The sequence below is a fragment of the Plasmodium chabaudi genome (assembly GCF_900002335.3).
Source record: "Plasmodium chabaudi chabaudi strain AS genome assembly, chromosome: 14".
NCBI classification, from domain to species: Eukaryota; Apicomplexa; class Aconoidasida; order Haemosporida; family Plasmodiidae; genus Plasmodium; species Plasmodium chabaudi.
Window position 1 is genome coordinate 1,216,876 of NC_030114.2, and position 16,539 is coordinate 1,233,414.

The 16,539-nt window shown below is 23.6% G+C and overlaps 5 protein-coding genes and 1 non-coding gene across 6 annotated transcripts; 3 read left to right on the plus strand and 3 right to left on the minus strand.

The window, feature by feature from the left end:
• Positions 1-1,056: 1,056 nt before the first annotated feature.
• PCHAS_1434300 (cell traversal protein for ookinetes and sporozoites) lies at positions 1,057-1,611 on the minus strand (the record flags this gene model as incomplete). The annotated part of the gene is made up of 1 exon (XM_738501.1): positions 1,057-1,611. One exon carries the CDS (start codon positions 1,609-1,611, stop codon positions 1,057-1,059), a length of 555 nt encoding a protein of 184 aa, XP_743594.1.
• A 2,147-nt stretch (positions 1,612-3,758) lies between these two features.
• PCHAS_1434400 (perforin-like protein 2) lies at positions 3,759-6,731 on the plus strand (the record flags this gene model as incomplete). Its single annotated transcript, XM_738768.2, has 1 exon — positions 3,759-6,731. One exon carries the CDS (start codon positions 3,759-3,761, stop codon positions 6,729-6,731), a length of 2,973 nt encoding a protein of 990 aa, XP_743861.2.
• A 519-nt stretch (positions 6,732-7,250) lies between these two features.
• Positions 7,251-7,322, plus strand: PCHAS_1434420. The gene has a single exon. It is a non-coding gene; the product is annotated as a tRNA-Pro (tRNA).
• A 2,248-nt stretch (positions 7,323-9,570) lies between these two features.
• On the plus strand, positions 9,571-12,129 carry PCHAS_1434500 (DNA-binding chaperone, putative; the record flags this gene model as incomplete). Its single annotated transcript, XM_739757.2, has 1 exon — positions 9,571-12,129. One exon carries the CDS (start codon positions 9,571-9,573, stop codon positions 12,127-12,129), a length of 2,559 nt encoding a protein of 852 aa, XP_744850.2.
• Positions 12,130-13,101: 972 nt separating this feature from the next.
• PCHAS_1434600 (conserved protein, unknown function) lies at positions 13,102-13,524 on the minus strand (the record flags this gene model as incomplete). Its single annotated transcript, XM_739758.2, has 1 exon — positions 13,102-13,524. One exon carries the CDS (start codon positions 13,522-13,524, stop codon positions 13,102-13,104), a length of 423 nt encoding a protein of 140 aa, XP_744851.2.
• Positions 13,525-14,222: 698 nt separating this feature from the next.
• PCHAS_1434700 (meiotic recombination protein SPO11, putative) lies at positions 14,223-16,087 on the minus strand (the record flags this gene model as incomplete). Its single annotated transcript, XM_016799690.1, has 8 exons — positions 14,223-14,325; positions 14,460-14,519; positions 14,630-14,762; positions 14,895-14,945; positions 15,097-15,183; positions 15,287-15,455; positions 15,573-15,604; positions 15,736-16,087. 8 exons carry the CDS (start codon positions 16,085-16,087, stop codon positions 14,223-14,225), a joined length of 987 nt encoding a protein of 328 aa, XP_016654946.1.
• Between the last annotated feature and the right edge of the window lie 452 nt (positions 16,088-16,539).

Here is a 16,539-nt window from a genome sequence, read left to right on the forward strand (position 1 = left end):
TGTAGAGTTACTTGTCTTAAAATATATATATTACGGATATTAATTTTATATTCATTTTACGTTTGTTAAATTTTCTTATTTTGCACATAAGCAATTTTTACTAAAATCTACAATTTTTAGTGTATATTCACAATTTACATATTTTTATGATAAAAAAAAATAAGTGTGCACATATACAAATTTTTTTTTTTTATTCTTTTTTTTGTGCAATGTGTATTTCCTTTATTTGAACATATTAGCTAAGAACACTGGCTAGATTGTGATGTGATTGATTTTTTTTTTCATATTTAATGATAATAACTAGGTATGCATTGAACTGAAGATACATGACTTTTTTCTTAAAATATTCAATGGAAATTGTTAAGCTTTTTTAAATGTAATCCTATATATTTTTTCGATACTATTTTTTATAGAAGAAACACCTAATTTTTTTGAGCAATTGAGCTTTTAATAGATTATAAAAAATACAAAGGAATTGCTGTCTAATACATATATTTCCTTACTTTCTATAAACAATTAATAAATTAGAATGAAATCCATATTAACTATAACGCCAATATTAATTAAATTTGGCATTATTTGCTGATTTTATTTTATCAAATTATTTGGAAATTATTGTCTTAATGCATTTTGTTATTAAAAATCTTACGATTATCACTTAATGTTGTTTTTAAAGAAAAATTATAATAAACGGAATTAAAAATAATATATAATTATAATAAAATTCAAAATACCTAATATCTATGTTCTATTATTAAAATCAAAAATGTGTTTAAAGCAAGGAAATCAAATCCACATAAAAAATATAATAAATTAATTAAAATATAAGAAGCTTAATATTGAAAAAACAAAAAACATATTTTTTAAATCATAAGGTGAAAAAGCATAGTATATAAAAAACATCACTTATATATACATATGCATGTATATATATTAAAAATATAGTATAGTTTCGGTAATTCGTCAATGCAAAAAACTATAAAATGTTACACAATAATATTGTCTACATTATTATCATTGATATTAAATGCATGTGATTCTCAAATAAAATTAATTTTAATTAAATAACTCATCCTCGTAGTTATCTTCTTCACTTTCGTCGTATTCTTCACCACCTTCATACTCCCATATACTATCACTAACTGGTTTGTGAACAGCCTCTTCTATCTTGTTAAAAAGTGATTTTACTACTGGAGACACTAATGAGTATGTATGTCGGTTGATTTTAGGGGGTTGAATAGATTTTGCTACAATCTTCTCAACTGGTTCCAATCCTAATCTTATGGCTTCAATAAGTACTTTCTTTGCATTTTCTTTTATATGTTTTTTTATGTCAAATTGAGTTTGTAAAAATGATGATGAGTCTTGTTGAACTGCACTAAAGATTTCATTGGTAATTGTTTCAGCTAATCCATTTCCAATATCATCCAATGATGCAGATTCTGATATAAATGACTCTAAACTGTTTTTTATACGAATGGCAGATTCCACTCCACCTTCAAGTGATGATGACATTTCTGACCCATTTTTGCCTCTCAAACAAAGAACGTTAAAAAAGCAAAAAAATACAAGGACAGATGATATAACCGACAATTTTGTTAATTTATTCATTTTTGTTTATTTTAATTATAAAGGGCAATTGAAATGCTTATAAATTCTTTTAAAATGATATTATAAAAATTATTTCACAAAAAACAAATATAAAAACGCAATCGTAAAAAAAAGACACAAAAAAACAAGAAAATTATATTTAAAGATTATGTCATTTATAATTTATAATTAAAATTGTATTAAAAATGTATATAAAATTTTTACAAAATATAAATTAAAGATATTATTTTATTTCATTTTTATTATAAATTTTATTATTTTTAATTTTTATTAAAAATACAGTTGTGTAAAAATAAAGTTGTAAATAACACCTACCGCCCAAAAAATATAATAAAAAGCTATTAAGTCAAGCCAAACTTATAATTATAATTCAATTGTTCATAAAAATCATGCAATAAATTGAAAAAATAGCTCTTTTTTTCTTTTATTATATATATAGCTACCTCATTTTTTTTTTTTGTACATGTAAAAATCGACAAAAATTTATTTAAATTTTATTATTTGCATTTGTTCATTGATATGAGCCACATATAGCTCATTCCAACAACATAAATAAAATTAAGCTAGACACTCAATATACATGTGCTTATAGTGTGTATCACATGACCAGAACAAGTGTGTACATTATTTTTTTTTTTCAATGGCTTGATATTTATGATATGTTCATATTTTTATTTCAAGAGAGGATTAAGCGTAAATATAGCCAAAAAAATATAAATATATAAGACTCACCATACTATATATTTTTTTTTGTTCATAAATTTTCATATCATTTTAAATTATTTCAACAAAAGTACTCACAAGTGTGCATGAATACACCATTTAAAATATTGTGACACATTTTGGAATGAGCTTATTAACACAAAGGTACCAAAATAAAATATATATATTTATGTATTTAGCATTTTGTGAGTGAATTTTTAACATAAAAATTTTATATATTTCCTCTTTCACATTTCTACAGTCTTAAAAAATTGTAACTCTTTAAAAAAAAATAATTTTTTTTGGCCTATATTTTATTTATATCGTTTTAAGGCTGTTTTTACATATTATAATATTGTAAAAGACCTTTAATTTTTCGAATATTATAATGATTTCCAATATAAAAAATCAATAAACGATATTAAAATAATATGCACATTAAATATCTTAAATTAACTTGGCATCCTATATAACAAAAGTCTTTTAAATATATTTTTTATTTTAATGTTGAGTTTTGAGCTCGCAAAAAATTATTTCACTTTTGAAGCATTTATTATGCTCATTGTTAAAAATATCATTGAAAAAAATTAATATATGAATGCATATATATCACCTCAATTTTCACGGCAATATGTGGATTTTCCAATGTTCGCATATTGTTTAAATGCACATGGGAAATAACAGGTCTATAATTGTCTTAACACATTTCCATTGGATTATTAATGCCGATACGTTTACCATTAATATAGGATAATAAAAATTAAATAAATATAGCATATATTCTTGTTATATAAATTATTCACTATTCAAATTTTTAATATATTTTTTCTCTTAATTTTTTTTATGCTTATTATAGACATAGGCTACAGTGAATATTTGTGTTATACAAAAATTCGATAAAATTAAAAAAATTGTACATATTAACAAAATTAACCCCTGAATTAAAAAATATATAAAACAATCTTAAGTATATTATTTCAATTGTTTAAGCATCTTGTGAAGCTAAAAATTATTATTGTCTTAAAAATATATAGAAAATTCATAGAGATATGATGATAAGAATATACAATGAATAATTATGTTATGTGCATAAAATACAAAATTTATTCATTTTGTTAAGGGCTTCGGCGCAGTTATAATATATTATGTAAATAAATATATATATTTGTATGTGTTTTCTTACACTATAATGTAACTGGTACATATATATGCCATAAATTCTGCAATAAAAAACATCCGTTATCTGTCTTTAAGCAGATTATTTGTTACAAAAAATAACATTCTTGTTTTATATTTCTACACAATTTAGTGTATACATATATTTTTACTATTTAAAGGAGCAATATATGGTTCTACAATTAGGATCCCATTTGTTACCTAAAAAAAGAATGAATCGATAGTTCATAAATATTTCATTAAAATATATAGAACAATAAAAATCATTCATGACAATATCTGTAAAAGGTATATTTTTTCATTTAATTTTAGTGCAACTTGTAATATATAATATAAAATGTGAACTAAGTGAAAATTCATATACTTCTAAAAATGGTGATACGCACAGTATCGAAGAATACAGCATTGCGAATTTGATAAATGAAGAACAGCCACATATTACAAATACCAATTTAGTTAATAAAAATGGGCGATGGAAGCATATTTATAAAGGATTATTAAACAATCATTTATATTCTTTGGGTAAAAGGCCTGTATTACAGCAATCGCCTGGGAATAATAATATCAATACTCTTGAGAAATTAAATAAAGATAATTCCTTAATAAAACATACCAAAGGAGGCACAAATTTTATTAGCATAAAGCAGAATAATGTAGTTCGTAAAAATGAAACAGAATTAAACACGAACATGAATAATGCACAATTTACAAATACAAAAAACAGTATTATAAATTCTCATGATCACTTGGATGAATACAACAAAAATTATATTGATAATCTTAAAAGCGTAAAGAATCATTTTAATGCGCAAAATTTAGATGATAGCAATACTGATTTTGATGATAATAATTATTTAGAACCAGAAAAATATGTTCCAATAAAATATCCATTTGACAACCATGAGACGAACAATAATAGTAACAATATTAAAAGTAATAATATATATCATAATGAGGAGTCAAGCAAAAAAAATGATGTGACTGAAGAAGAAAATTATAATGACAATATAAAACCCACCCCATGCACTAAAAATGAAAAAGCATGTATAAATAAAACATTAGACACAGGAAATGAATTTTATTTAAGGGATGTGCTACTAGATGGTTATAAGCCTGATGTAAGTAGTTATATAAATACTAAAAAAAGCTTTAAAAATAAACAAAAGGAAAAAATTATAGAAGAATTTAAAGATTTTGATTTAATAGACCCTTTAACACCAAATGTTAATGAGCATACTTCAATGAATGATGAAGAAGACGACAATAAAAATTCGAACTTTATAAGCATGAAAGATTATGATGGTGATGATGAAAATCCCCCAGATGAACCAATACCGAAAGAAGATGTAGATATGTCCTTAAAATATTTGGGATTAGGATATGACATCATTATGGGAAACCCAGAAGGTGACCCATTGTTGAATGTTGATCCAGGATTTAGAGCCCCAGTTATTCAAATAAATATTACAGATACTGGTATAAATAATAACAACGATAATGTCGAAGAACATGAGGATAGCCAAGACAGTCATTCGAACACTGGTAATATAAAGCATTCTAGTAATAAAAAGAAAATAATTCCATGGATAATTCCAGAGCATTCATGCAATCAATCAAAAAACGTTGAAGAAATAAAAAGTTTAGAAGAATATACATTAGAATTATTATCAGATGTTAAGGTGAGTACTCCTTCCATATTCCCATATTCTTTTTCAGCTTCTGCTGGATATAAAAATGCATTAAAAAAATTAAAAATTCAAAATTCGATTATATTTATGATGAAGATATATTGTTTAAGATATTATACTGGTATATCTACAACTACAAACACATGGGAATTTACAAATAATTTTCGAAATGCTTTAAATAAATTGCCTAACACATTCGATGGGTTAAAAGAAGATAATGAATGTACTTATGAATATTATATAACCAAATCCCATAGCCCTCAATGTGAAAAAAATGTAAATAAGTGGATGACGTTTTTTAAACTTCATGGTACGCATGTAGCACATGAAATGTATTTAGGTGGTAAAATAATAATAAAAGTAAATATAGAAAAAGAAGAATATAATAAAATGAAAGAAACTAATTTAGATATGAAAACAGTATTTGATTTTTATTTTCATAAAATGGGATTATCTGCAAGAAAAAATAGAAGAATACAAAAATTTATAAATAAAATGCATGGATCAAAAACTGTGTCTATACTTGGTGGACATCCAGGTTTAAACATAGATGATCCATCATTTTTTGAAAAATGGATTAATTCAATTGATAAAAATTCTATGCCTATAAGGACAAAATTATTACCATTTAGTTTTTTTATGGATGATCCAAATATGATAAAAGCATATAATGATGCATTAATGTTTTATGGTTTAACTTATGGAATCCAAATATTTGATCAACAGCAATATAATAATGTTGAAATTCCTATTGGCGATTATTTAGAAAACTCCATTCAACAAATATATCATGGTTCACCTCCTGGGTTATTAACATGCCCAATTGGTACTACTATATTAATGGGGTTTTCTCTAAATTTAGATTTTTATAAAAATCAAAGTTTAAACGAAATAATTGGAATTAATCCTTGTGAGCAACTGAAAGAGTCATGTAGTGGAAATGGATTTATAAATAAATATTCAGATATAAGAATATGGGGTCTATGTTCAGAAAAAACATTATATTTTATAAAGCAGGTAGTAGAACAAAATGAAACAACTAAAACAACAGCAACATGCCCTGGAAATTATGTGATTTTATTTGGATTTGCTTTAATGAAAGGAATTGGTAGATCATCTGCTAATGCAGTAGATCTTTATCCTTGTCGAACAGGACAAAATAGTTGCTCAGCTATTTTACAAAATCAAAAATTTAAACAAAGTATGATATATATTGCATGTGTAGATAAAGCAACTATAGGATTAGAGAGTCTACAAACTTTTACTAAAGTAAAAAATCTGGGATCGGTTGACTCAAATAATTATCAAAATGATGGATATCTAGATTTAGAATGTCCTGAAAATAGTACTCTTGTATTCGGTTTTGCTATGGAGTTTCATACAAATTTCCAAAAAGCTCGAGATAATTTTATAAAATGTCCTAAAGAAGAAAATACATGTAGTATACGAGGAATAGGAATTAATACTAATCTATTTTTCTTTAAGAAAGACAAACATTCCCTTGGAATAGTTGCTCTTTGTCGTTCGACAAGCTCAAAGATGGGGCGAAATTAAGAACATCATCCTATTCAATCAGTTTTTCATTTATTTTTTCATTTATTTATTATTTTAATATATTTTCGAACTTTCATAGATAACTATTCATTATATCATAAACATTTTTAACTTAGAATTACGAGTAGCTATGTATGGTGAAAGAGTGCATATTTTTCCTTTAACAAAATTTTCACCAATTTTATTAATCTCGGTTTTTTACTCATTTGAAAAAAATATAAACATTTACTAGAAAATTGTATTATTAAATACAGTTTTCCAATGTGATCCTGTTTTCCTTACTCTCTAAATTTTATTAAGCCCATAAATGCCATTTTATTTATAAGCTACATTGATTTTTTAAACACATTTAATTATAAGGATATTTTTTTTTTTCGAATTGCATATTTTTACATAAAATTGGTAGTACCAATTTAAAAAATAGATTTAAAAAAGGAAAAATAACAAACTGTGAAAATTATTTTGGATATAAAAAATATATAATATATTTGAATGATTAAAAGGAATAACCATTATTTAGGCTACTTGATCTAGTGGTATGATTCTTGCTTCGGGTGCAAGAGGTCCCGGGTTCGATTCCCGGAGTAGCCAAATTGTGTGGTTTTGTACGTTGGAAAAATTTTATTTATGTTATGGATTATATATAGAGAATAAAAAATTGTATATATTTTAATGTTTATTAAAAAGTATGTAGTAATACTGCAAATTAATATAACACCGATCCTATATTTACATGCATGAAAAAATAAATGATTTAGTATATTTTATTAGCTTATCTTTTCAACATTCTCCAGTATAACTTTTTATAAAATTCACCCACTCTCTATATAAAATGTTTTGCATTTAATTTTTATGTTATATAGAGAAAAATACATACAATATAACAACCCCCTTAAATAATTTAATCATATTTTTTTGTGTGTGTGTGTGCTCGAAAATTGAAAAGAAAGCATAAAATTAAAATTCAATTTTTGTTCACAGTTGCACATCATATATATATAGAGAGAGAAAAAAATGTCACTATTGTAACATGCATAATTGTTCAGCGAAAAAGAATATATCAATTTATCAGCATACTAATGTTATTTTTATACTGCATTTCATTTTATTGGCGTATGTTTATTTATATATTTTGTATGGAATGGTTAAAATAATAAAAGGACAGATGAATAAGATTACGTGCTAAGTAAATAATTGACTAGCCATTTAATAATTTCATTTTGTTTTTTCCCGTTTTTTTTTTAAAAAAATACGTTTCCCTTTATAACCCTACATAGCTTTACTTAAATCATTTCAAATAACTAATACATAAACAATAAAAGCATGAAAATGTGCCATAAACAAGGGAACATATCGGTAAAATAATTGTAATAATAATTGGTTATAAAAAATACAGTCTTAATAATAGCTATAACAACAATGACAAGTCATATAATAAATGCATTGACTAAAATTATATTTCACACAAAGAACACAAAAAATAGTTCGCTATATATCTTAATAACACTCTTGTAAAATGAAGCTATATTAATGAACATATTCATATATAATAACATATATTTCATTCTGAAAAATGCAAAAGTTGAAAAGCTATCTATATAATAAGTCACATAAATATGAAAATGATGTATGCTGATAACATTTTTATAAATAACAAAAAAAAATAAAGAAATATATGGGACGTTCCCCCTTTAATACATTTGCAATTATAACAACGAGTAATAAAAATTTGATGAGACTAAAAAAATGGAAAAAAGCTAAATGAAAAGTATTTATTTATAGTTTACAGTTTTTGCCTTATATTTTATGTTAAATAAATAATAATATATTTTGTTAAGGAATTAAATATTTAATAATATCCTCGACACAAAAAAAGAAAAAAAAATTGGATGAATAAATAATACATATATATGCTTCTTTATTACATGTTTAACTTTTTATTGATATATTCTTTTATATTTTTTTATAAAGATTTTGTGTTCGTTATATAAAATTTTAATATTAAGTATTTTTTGCATATACGCGTAGTTATATACTACCTGTACATAAATATAAATATAATAAAGTATAAACGTATATATATACACTTTCACATAAGTATAAATGGTTATTTTTTCATTTCTTAGTCCTTTTTGCAAACTCTTTATATTTAATATATTTAATGCTAAGCTTTTTTTTTAATTGAACAAAATATAATATATATCTTTGAATTCTTTATTTTAATTTTTTAACATTTCCCTAGTATTTAACCATATATATATTTATTTGGTTATGACATTTGTATATATTAATTTTGAGTCTATAGTAATATTTATTTAATTTTTATCTTATCATTACATACTGTCATGTTTTTGATGATGTATACATGTGTTTGAAGGGAGTTTGTTTTATGGATACATATATATAGTATAGGTCTTTATGGAGATAATAATTACTTGTACATTTTCCCATAATGATGATACAACATTTGAATATATTATTTTCCTTTGAGCTATTTAATTCAATGAATAATAAAGTGTTTTCACATACCTGCTTATACTGAAATATATTTAAATTTGTGGAATTTTTTTATATCTTTAAAGTGGATCAAACATTATATATGCATATTTAATCATATAGAAATACGCCAAAGTTTGTGTGTATTGTAACATAGGATGATGATACGTGATAAATAATTAAAATAATGAATATATGACTTATTTGTTTTATATTGTTACGTTTATTTTCTTCTTTACACCACATTTTATTATTATTTTTTTTTTAAATTCAAAATAAATTTTTTTTTTTTGAAAACAATTTTGTTGGCCACTCTTCCTCATTTGTGCCTTTCGCTTTTCAAATGAACACAATGAGTAAATACAATTCCCCAAATAATGAATTTGAAAAAGATGATGAGATATTATGTATAGAAGATATAGTAAATAAAAGTTCAACAGAATATGAAAAGGAAATAAAAAATTTACCATACATTTCGAATGAACATTGTGTAAATATAAGGAAGAAAAAAGTCGAACCAGCAGGGTTTGCATTCTATATTAAATATGAAATACCAATATTAAAAGAAAAAGAACAGAAATTGACAAAAAATAACAATAAATGTATTCCTATTGATGAACTTTTTTTATATAATGACAAAATACATTATTTAGAGGAGATTAAAAAGAATGAAACTAATATAGATGATGATAAAAATAAGGATAGTAGTAAAAATTTAAAAAACGAAAAATATCAAAGTGATAATTATGAAGAAAATAATAATAGTAAGAAGAAAGAAGAAAAGGCAAGCTTAAAAAAAAATACAAATTTAGTAAAAAAATGTATAAATAATAATATAAATGTTTATGAAATATTAGATGTAGAAGAATCGGATGATTTAGAAACTATTAAATCGGCATACAAAAAATTAATTTTAATTTTTCATCCTGATAAAAATAAAGGAACAAGTATATTAAACGAAAAAGAAAAAGTGAAAAAAAAAAAAAAAAATAACAAAGATGATGATAAAAATAATGAAATAAAAAAAGATATTGCATATTATATAGAAAAGTATAATATTGAAAAATTAACACAAGAAGAAAAAAAAAGTATGTTCTTAAAAATTCAAGATTCCTATGCTGTTTTATCTGATAAAATTTTGAGAAAACAGTATGACAGCTCAATCCCTTTTGATGAAACAATACCAACTAAAGCTGCATTAGATGAAGCTCCAAACTTCTATGAATTCTTAAACCCAGTTTTTAAAAGAAATGCTAAATGGTCAAGTATAAAACCAGTACCAAACATAGGGGATGAAAATACAAGTATAGACAAGGTCAAATATTTCTATGATTTTTGGTATGAATTTACAAGCTGGAGAGATTTTTCATATCAAAATGAATATGACTATGAAGAAGCGGAATGTAGAGAAGAAAGACGATGGATGGAAAGAGAAAATAAAAAAATTCAAAAAAAAGCTTCAAAAGCTGAAAAATTAAGAATAAATAAATTAGTAGATCTAGCATATAATAATGATCCAAGAATAATTGCAGAAAATAAAAGGATAGAAATGGAAAAACAAAAAAAAAAAGCGCTAGCTATGTTAGAAAAAGAAAAAAATAAAATGAATACAATGACAAATGGGCTACAGTCGACAAACAAAACTGGTAGTAATAATAATATTGATCAAACAAATTCTTCTAATGATAAAAAAAATAAAGATAATAAAACTACCTCTAAAATATGGAAACACCATATTAAATCTGTTTGTGTAACAAAATTATATACAATTTTTAATTTTAATTTGATACAAGATAAATTGAATGATATGCCATTTGATACACTGTGCCAATTTGTATATGAAATTTATTATTTTTTAAATTTTAACATAAATAAGCCAGACAATTCGTCCGCCGAAAAAATTAATATAGATCAAAATCTTGGGAAAAATGAAAAGGAAGCAACATTTATAAACACAAATAAAAACCCTCGAATGCCAAACACTAATGATAATAATACACGTGGAAGAAAAAATTCGTTATCAAATAATACAGGAAATGAAGGTAACAAAAATACAGGGTTTATTGCACATTTAAAGGGTGTTGAATTGAGTGAAAAAGATATTGAATTATTACTTGACATTTTTAGAAAATATATAAATAATTTTAACTCAATTTTAGAAATGAAAGAAAATATTGATATTCAAGATATAAAAAATGAAAAGGAAACCCCCGAACAAAAGGATGGGCATACTGATGAAAAAAATAATATTACAACTAATTGCTCTCAAAATGATAAAGTTACTAATGAACAAATAATGGAAAAAAGTAATAGTAAAGAAATAGCTGTAGAAGAGAAAAAAAACAAAAAAGAAGATGACGAAGGTACAGAAAATAATACAAACACAAAATGGACACCCCAAGAAATCTCCTTATTATCAAAGGCTTTAAAGTTATACCCAGGTGGAACGAAAAATAGATGGACTGTTATTGCAAACAGTATTAAAACAAAAAATGTTAAAGAGGTTATTAAAAAAACTAAAGAAATGTTCGAAAATGAAACGTTAAAAAATTTGAGTAAAAATTTTGAAGAATCAGCATTTGATAATTTTAAAAATCAAAATAAAGGGGTAATGAAAAAAATTGATGATAAATTAGATAAAAGAGAATATAAACATATAAATGATCAGAATCATGTAAGTAATCCAAATAGTAGTGATAATAATTCTGAACAAAAAAAACCATGGACCCATGAAGAACAAATGCTTTTAGAAAAAGCACTAATGAAACATCCAGCAACTATACCTACAAAGGAAAGACTAAAATTGGTAGCAAACGAATTGAAAACACGAACAGTCGAAGAAATTGTACTGCGACTTAAAACAATCAAAGCAAAAATTATGGCAAAAAATGCTGCTAAATAGGCTTTCAATTTGAGGATACAAAATGGATGAAAAAAATAATAACAAAAATGGAATATCAAAGTGATGACAGCATTGCATAAAAGATCACAACTCTTTACCATGTTTCATGTTCATTACTTTTGAGGTTGCACATTAATTAGTCCTATTATAGCATCTGTTTTGGTATAAATATCAAGCTACTAAGAATTATTCCTTAATGCTCACCAGTATGTAATAATATTCAGAAAAAAGAAATATGCACACATATACTCCTATTATTAATTTCGTATTAATAAAAGTGGCTTATTCTATATTTCGCAAAAATATTCTTTTAATTAGATCAAAAATAATTGGGAATAAATAATGTATTAAGAAATAGGGGATTATATTTGTTCATGCATGTGTTAAATATGCATGCATATTTTTATTTTTGTGGATATATTTTTATTTTTTATCCGAAAAAAATATACAAACAAAATATCTCCATTTCTTTTCATTATTATTAATTGCGATATTTTAATTTTTTTTTATTAATTTAATATTTTTATTTATAAATATTTACTCACATTTTGTAACTTTTAATTTTTTTTTTTATTTCACATATTTTTATAAGGTGACAAATATATCACAATTCTTATAAAATTGCTTTTTTCTATTACTTTTTTTATTATAATAGCATTATCATAATTTTTATTAGACACTACTTTATAACTATTTATTTTTTTCAGTTTAAAGTATAATTTGAATATTACAAAAAATTATAGGAAAAAATAAGTTAAAATAGTGTATACAAATTTAACAAACGAAGTTGTAGACACAAATAAGAGGTGAAATATCAATAAAAAATTTAATTTACTTTGGGGGCATGCATTATTCGCTTAAATGCTAGTTAAGTGAATAAAACTGGTTAATACAGCATACTGGAAAAAAATACATACAAGCCAAAGATATTGAAATATGGCATCCTATTTATTATGATAGTATTCTACAATATCAACGCTGTTTTTTTAAACGATATCTTCGTCCACCTTTTTTGTCACGCATAAATCTTTTATTTATTAACCTACTTTGATTTGGCAATTTATATGTTCTGATTTTTTCTTTTCTTGGTATCCAAGGGATAGTGGATAACCCCATTCTTTTTTTTTTGTATTTTTTTTTTTGATGTTTCCTTATTTTAAAATATCGTCTTCTTTTTGTACTTATATTACTATTTAATATAAAGTTAAATTTATATTTTGAATAGAAAAAGTGTAAATTGGTAATCCTATTAACACCACATTGATTTTTATTAAAAATTAAATTATTATAATGAAATATGTTTGTCTTTAGAAATTCATTTTTATAATTGCTAGGATATACATCTACACATTTTTGAGGAAATCTAAATATACTCTTGAAACAATTTTTCAACATAAGGACAAAAAATTTGGTAAAGGAATGGGAAAAAATGGCACTATTTTATATTTCTTTAAATCAGCTATTATGATAATTCACATTTATCTGTTACATTACCCGTGTGTATGTATATGTATACCCCTTTGTCCTTATTTTATGATATTATTATATAATAAAACTACTCCAATATTCCTTTACTCACAAAAAAAAACTATCTACATGTTTATATTTTTAAAATAAAAATTATTATAAGTTATTCTACATATATCTCTTAACAAATAATCTTGTAACATTTCAAATTATTCTTAATTTTGTTGAAAATATTATTTTTGTTCATATCTAATCATTTTAAACTATTATTATATGCTGTGTATATAATTTTATTTCGATTGTTTGCTAATTTTTCCATTTTCCAATTTTATAATATTTTTTATTCGTCATTTATGTATCATTTATTTAGCTATTAATTGTTTAGTTTTATTTAAATATATATTTTTTTGGAATTTAAAAAATGTATAGATATACAATACCACACGTATTGCCAATAAGGGGACATATCAATTGATGTGTATATCATAAATAAAAACGAAAAAAAAAAATATAACTAATTAAAGAAAAATTTATTTTTAATACGTCATGTAAAAAAATACATATTCATAATATTAAACTTGAAAAATGTATGGGTATATAATACAGCCTTTTAATAATTTTTTTTTTTAAAGAAATTCTTTAATTTTGGTATCTAAGTGTTTTTCCATATCTGCTATTGCATCAATTTCGTATTTTATTCCTGATTTTTTCATATTGTCAACTTGTTCTCTTGAAGGTTAAAAAAACGATAAAATGATAATAATAAAAGAATAGATAGGTAAACATATGTAATAAAGTTTTTGTTTATATATAGTGGCGCTCTCCTTTTGTGTGCAAGTATAAAGATTTATTTTTAAGCTTACATCCATCGATTTGTTTCAGAAGCCCCAAATTTGTTGTTGTTCTTTAACTTTGTACAAATGCTGAACGGTGTGGTAAAATAAGAAAGTAGGAGTAAGTATATCTGAATAATACAAATAATCTTTGTATATGTTACATAGTTATATTGAAGTACAACATTTTATAAGTATACTTGTCCATAATTCGAATATCTTTTAAGGATAATTTACTAAAATCACTTTCTTTCAAAGCTTTTTTTCGAATTCCTTCTTCGGGAGTAAATATACTTATCCATTGCAAATTATTAATTGATATATCATCCATATCTATATTTATTTTAAAAAAATAACAATAAAATAAGAAGGCAATATTCATAAAATGTAAAGATACGCGAATCATTGAATATAAAGAAAAATTTTCGTTTCTCTCATTGTTCTTTTTTTATCAATTTTATTTACAATAAACTTTTGACTCAAATTTTGCGGAATAGGTGAAAGCGACATTCAAGCCTTGGTAAAATAAAAAGTGTGAATACGAAATGAGTGCATATGTATGTATATATGTGCGTAGTAAAATGGGAATATCATTTTGTGTTTCAAAAAAACAAACAAATGAATAGGCATAACTATTTGTGCAATTTTATTGGTTATTTCTAAACACCATAAGCATCATAATCAGTTAAGCAAAAAAACTTTAGGGTGCTATTTTTTTTCTGAATTTCGTATATGAGTTGTCTGGTATTTATATCTAAAGAAATCCAAAAGTAAGAAGATGATAATAAGTAATAGAGATATATTTCAGTGTAAATTATATGCATCATGAAATAATTTTGTGAAAAAAAAAAACAAACCTGGAAAACCCTTAGCAGTAATTAAAATCAGTGGTCCATATTTAAATATGAAATTTGATTGAAGTAGTTTAAAAAATACTGTCTCTTTTTCAATTATTAAAACATATTTCACAGTTGTTGGTATTTTTAAATCGATTATTCCAAATGGACATATTAAATGCCCTCTTGTCTGAAAAGGGGGAAATGGAAAAAATAGTTATATGTGAATAACAAGAAAAAAATAAAGAAAATATATGTGAACTATTTTAAATAAGTAAAAGTAATCTTTATTTCGATATGGCTCAACTTCAAAAATACTCATGCAGTCAATCCATTCGCCTAAAATTAGAAAAGAGTTGCATAGCTGAGCATATATATATTTTTTCAGGTGTATATGTAACTATGTATGCGTATTAAAATGATGAATAAAAATAAATGTTTATGCAAAAGTGTGAACATATAAGTCTAACTTAAATTTCTTTCTTTTAATAATAGGTTCCCCCTAATTATTCCCTTAGGAGAATTATATATATTTAATATTTCCCTTGGTTTTTTTATAATTTGTGTTAATTTTCCTATTGTTCTATTTGAAATATTTTGAGATATAAACAATTGAGGGTTTGTATAAAATATTTGCCTCAAAGTTGTATATATATTGCCATTAATATTTTTAAGTATTATTTCAATAATGTAATATAATCTTGTTATTTCAATTATATTATTTTTTGAGATAACTTTTTTTTGTTTTTTATCTAATAATTTTAGAATAAAACGAAACACGAGTTTTTCCAACACACTTATTATATCAGTCTCATCGTCCATTTTTTTAATTTATATAATATGTGTATATATACTTACAAAGGTATAGCACATTACCCAAATACATTCATGTAGAAAGACGAAAAGGAATACAACAGACATTGTATTGTGATATTTATATGGTCTGTTTTTTTTCTTACTTATTCATTTTTATGTAATAAAAAATGTAACATATTAGCAAAACTATCAAACAAAAAAATAGATATATTATATATAAAATAAATTAAGACATTTTTTAAACTTTCAAAAAAAGCGAGCAAACCTCAATTCTATATAGTTTTATAATTTTTTTACATTATATTATTTTTATTTTTTTTTTTTTAATTTTTATAAAATATAATTCCTTTATTCCCATACTTTTTTTTATACAGAACAAAATACGGAACATTTTTTTTTACAAATTTTTAAAAAAACGACGGCGCAAAAAATTTATGCATACATTTTGTCACCCGTTT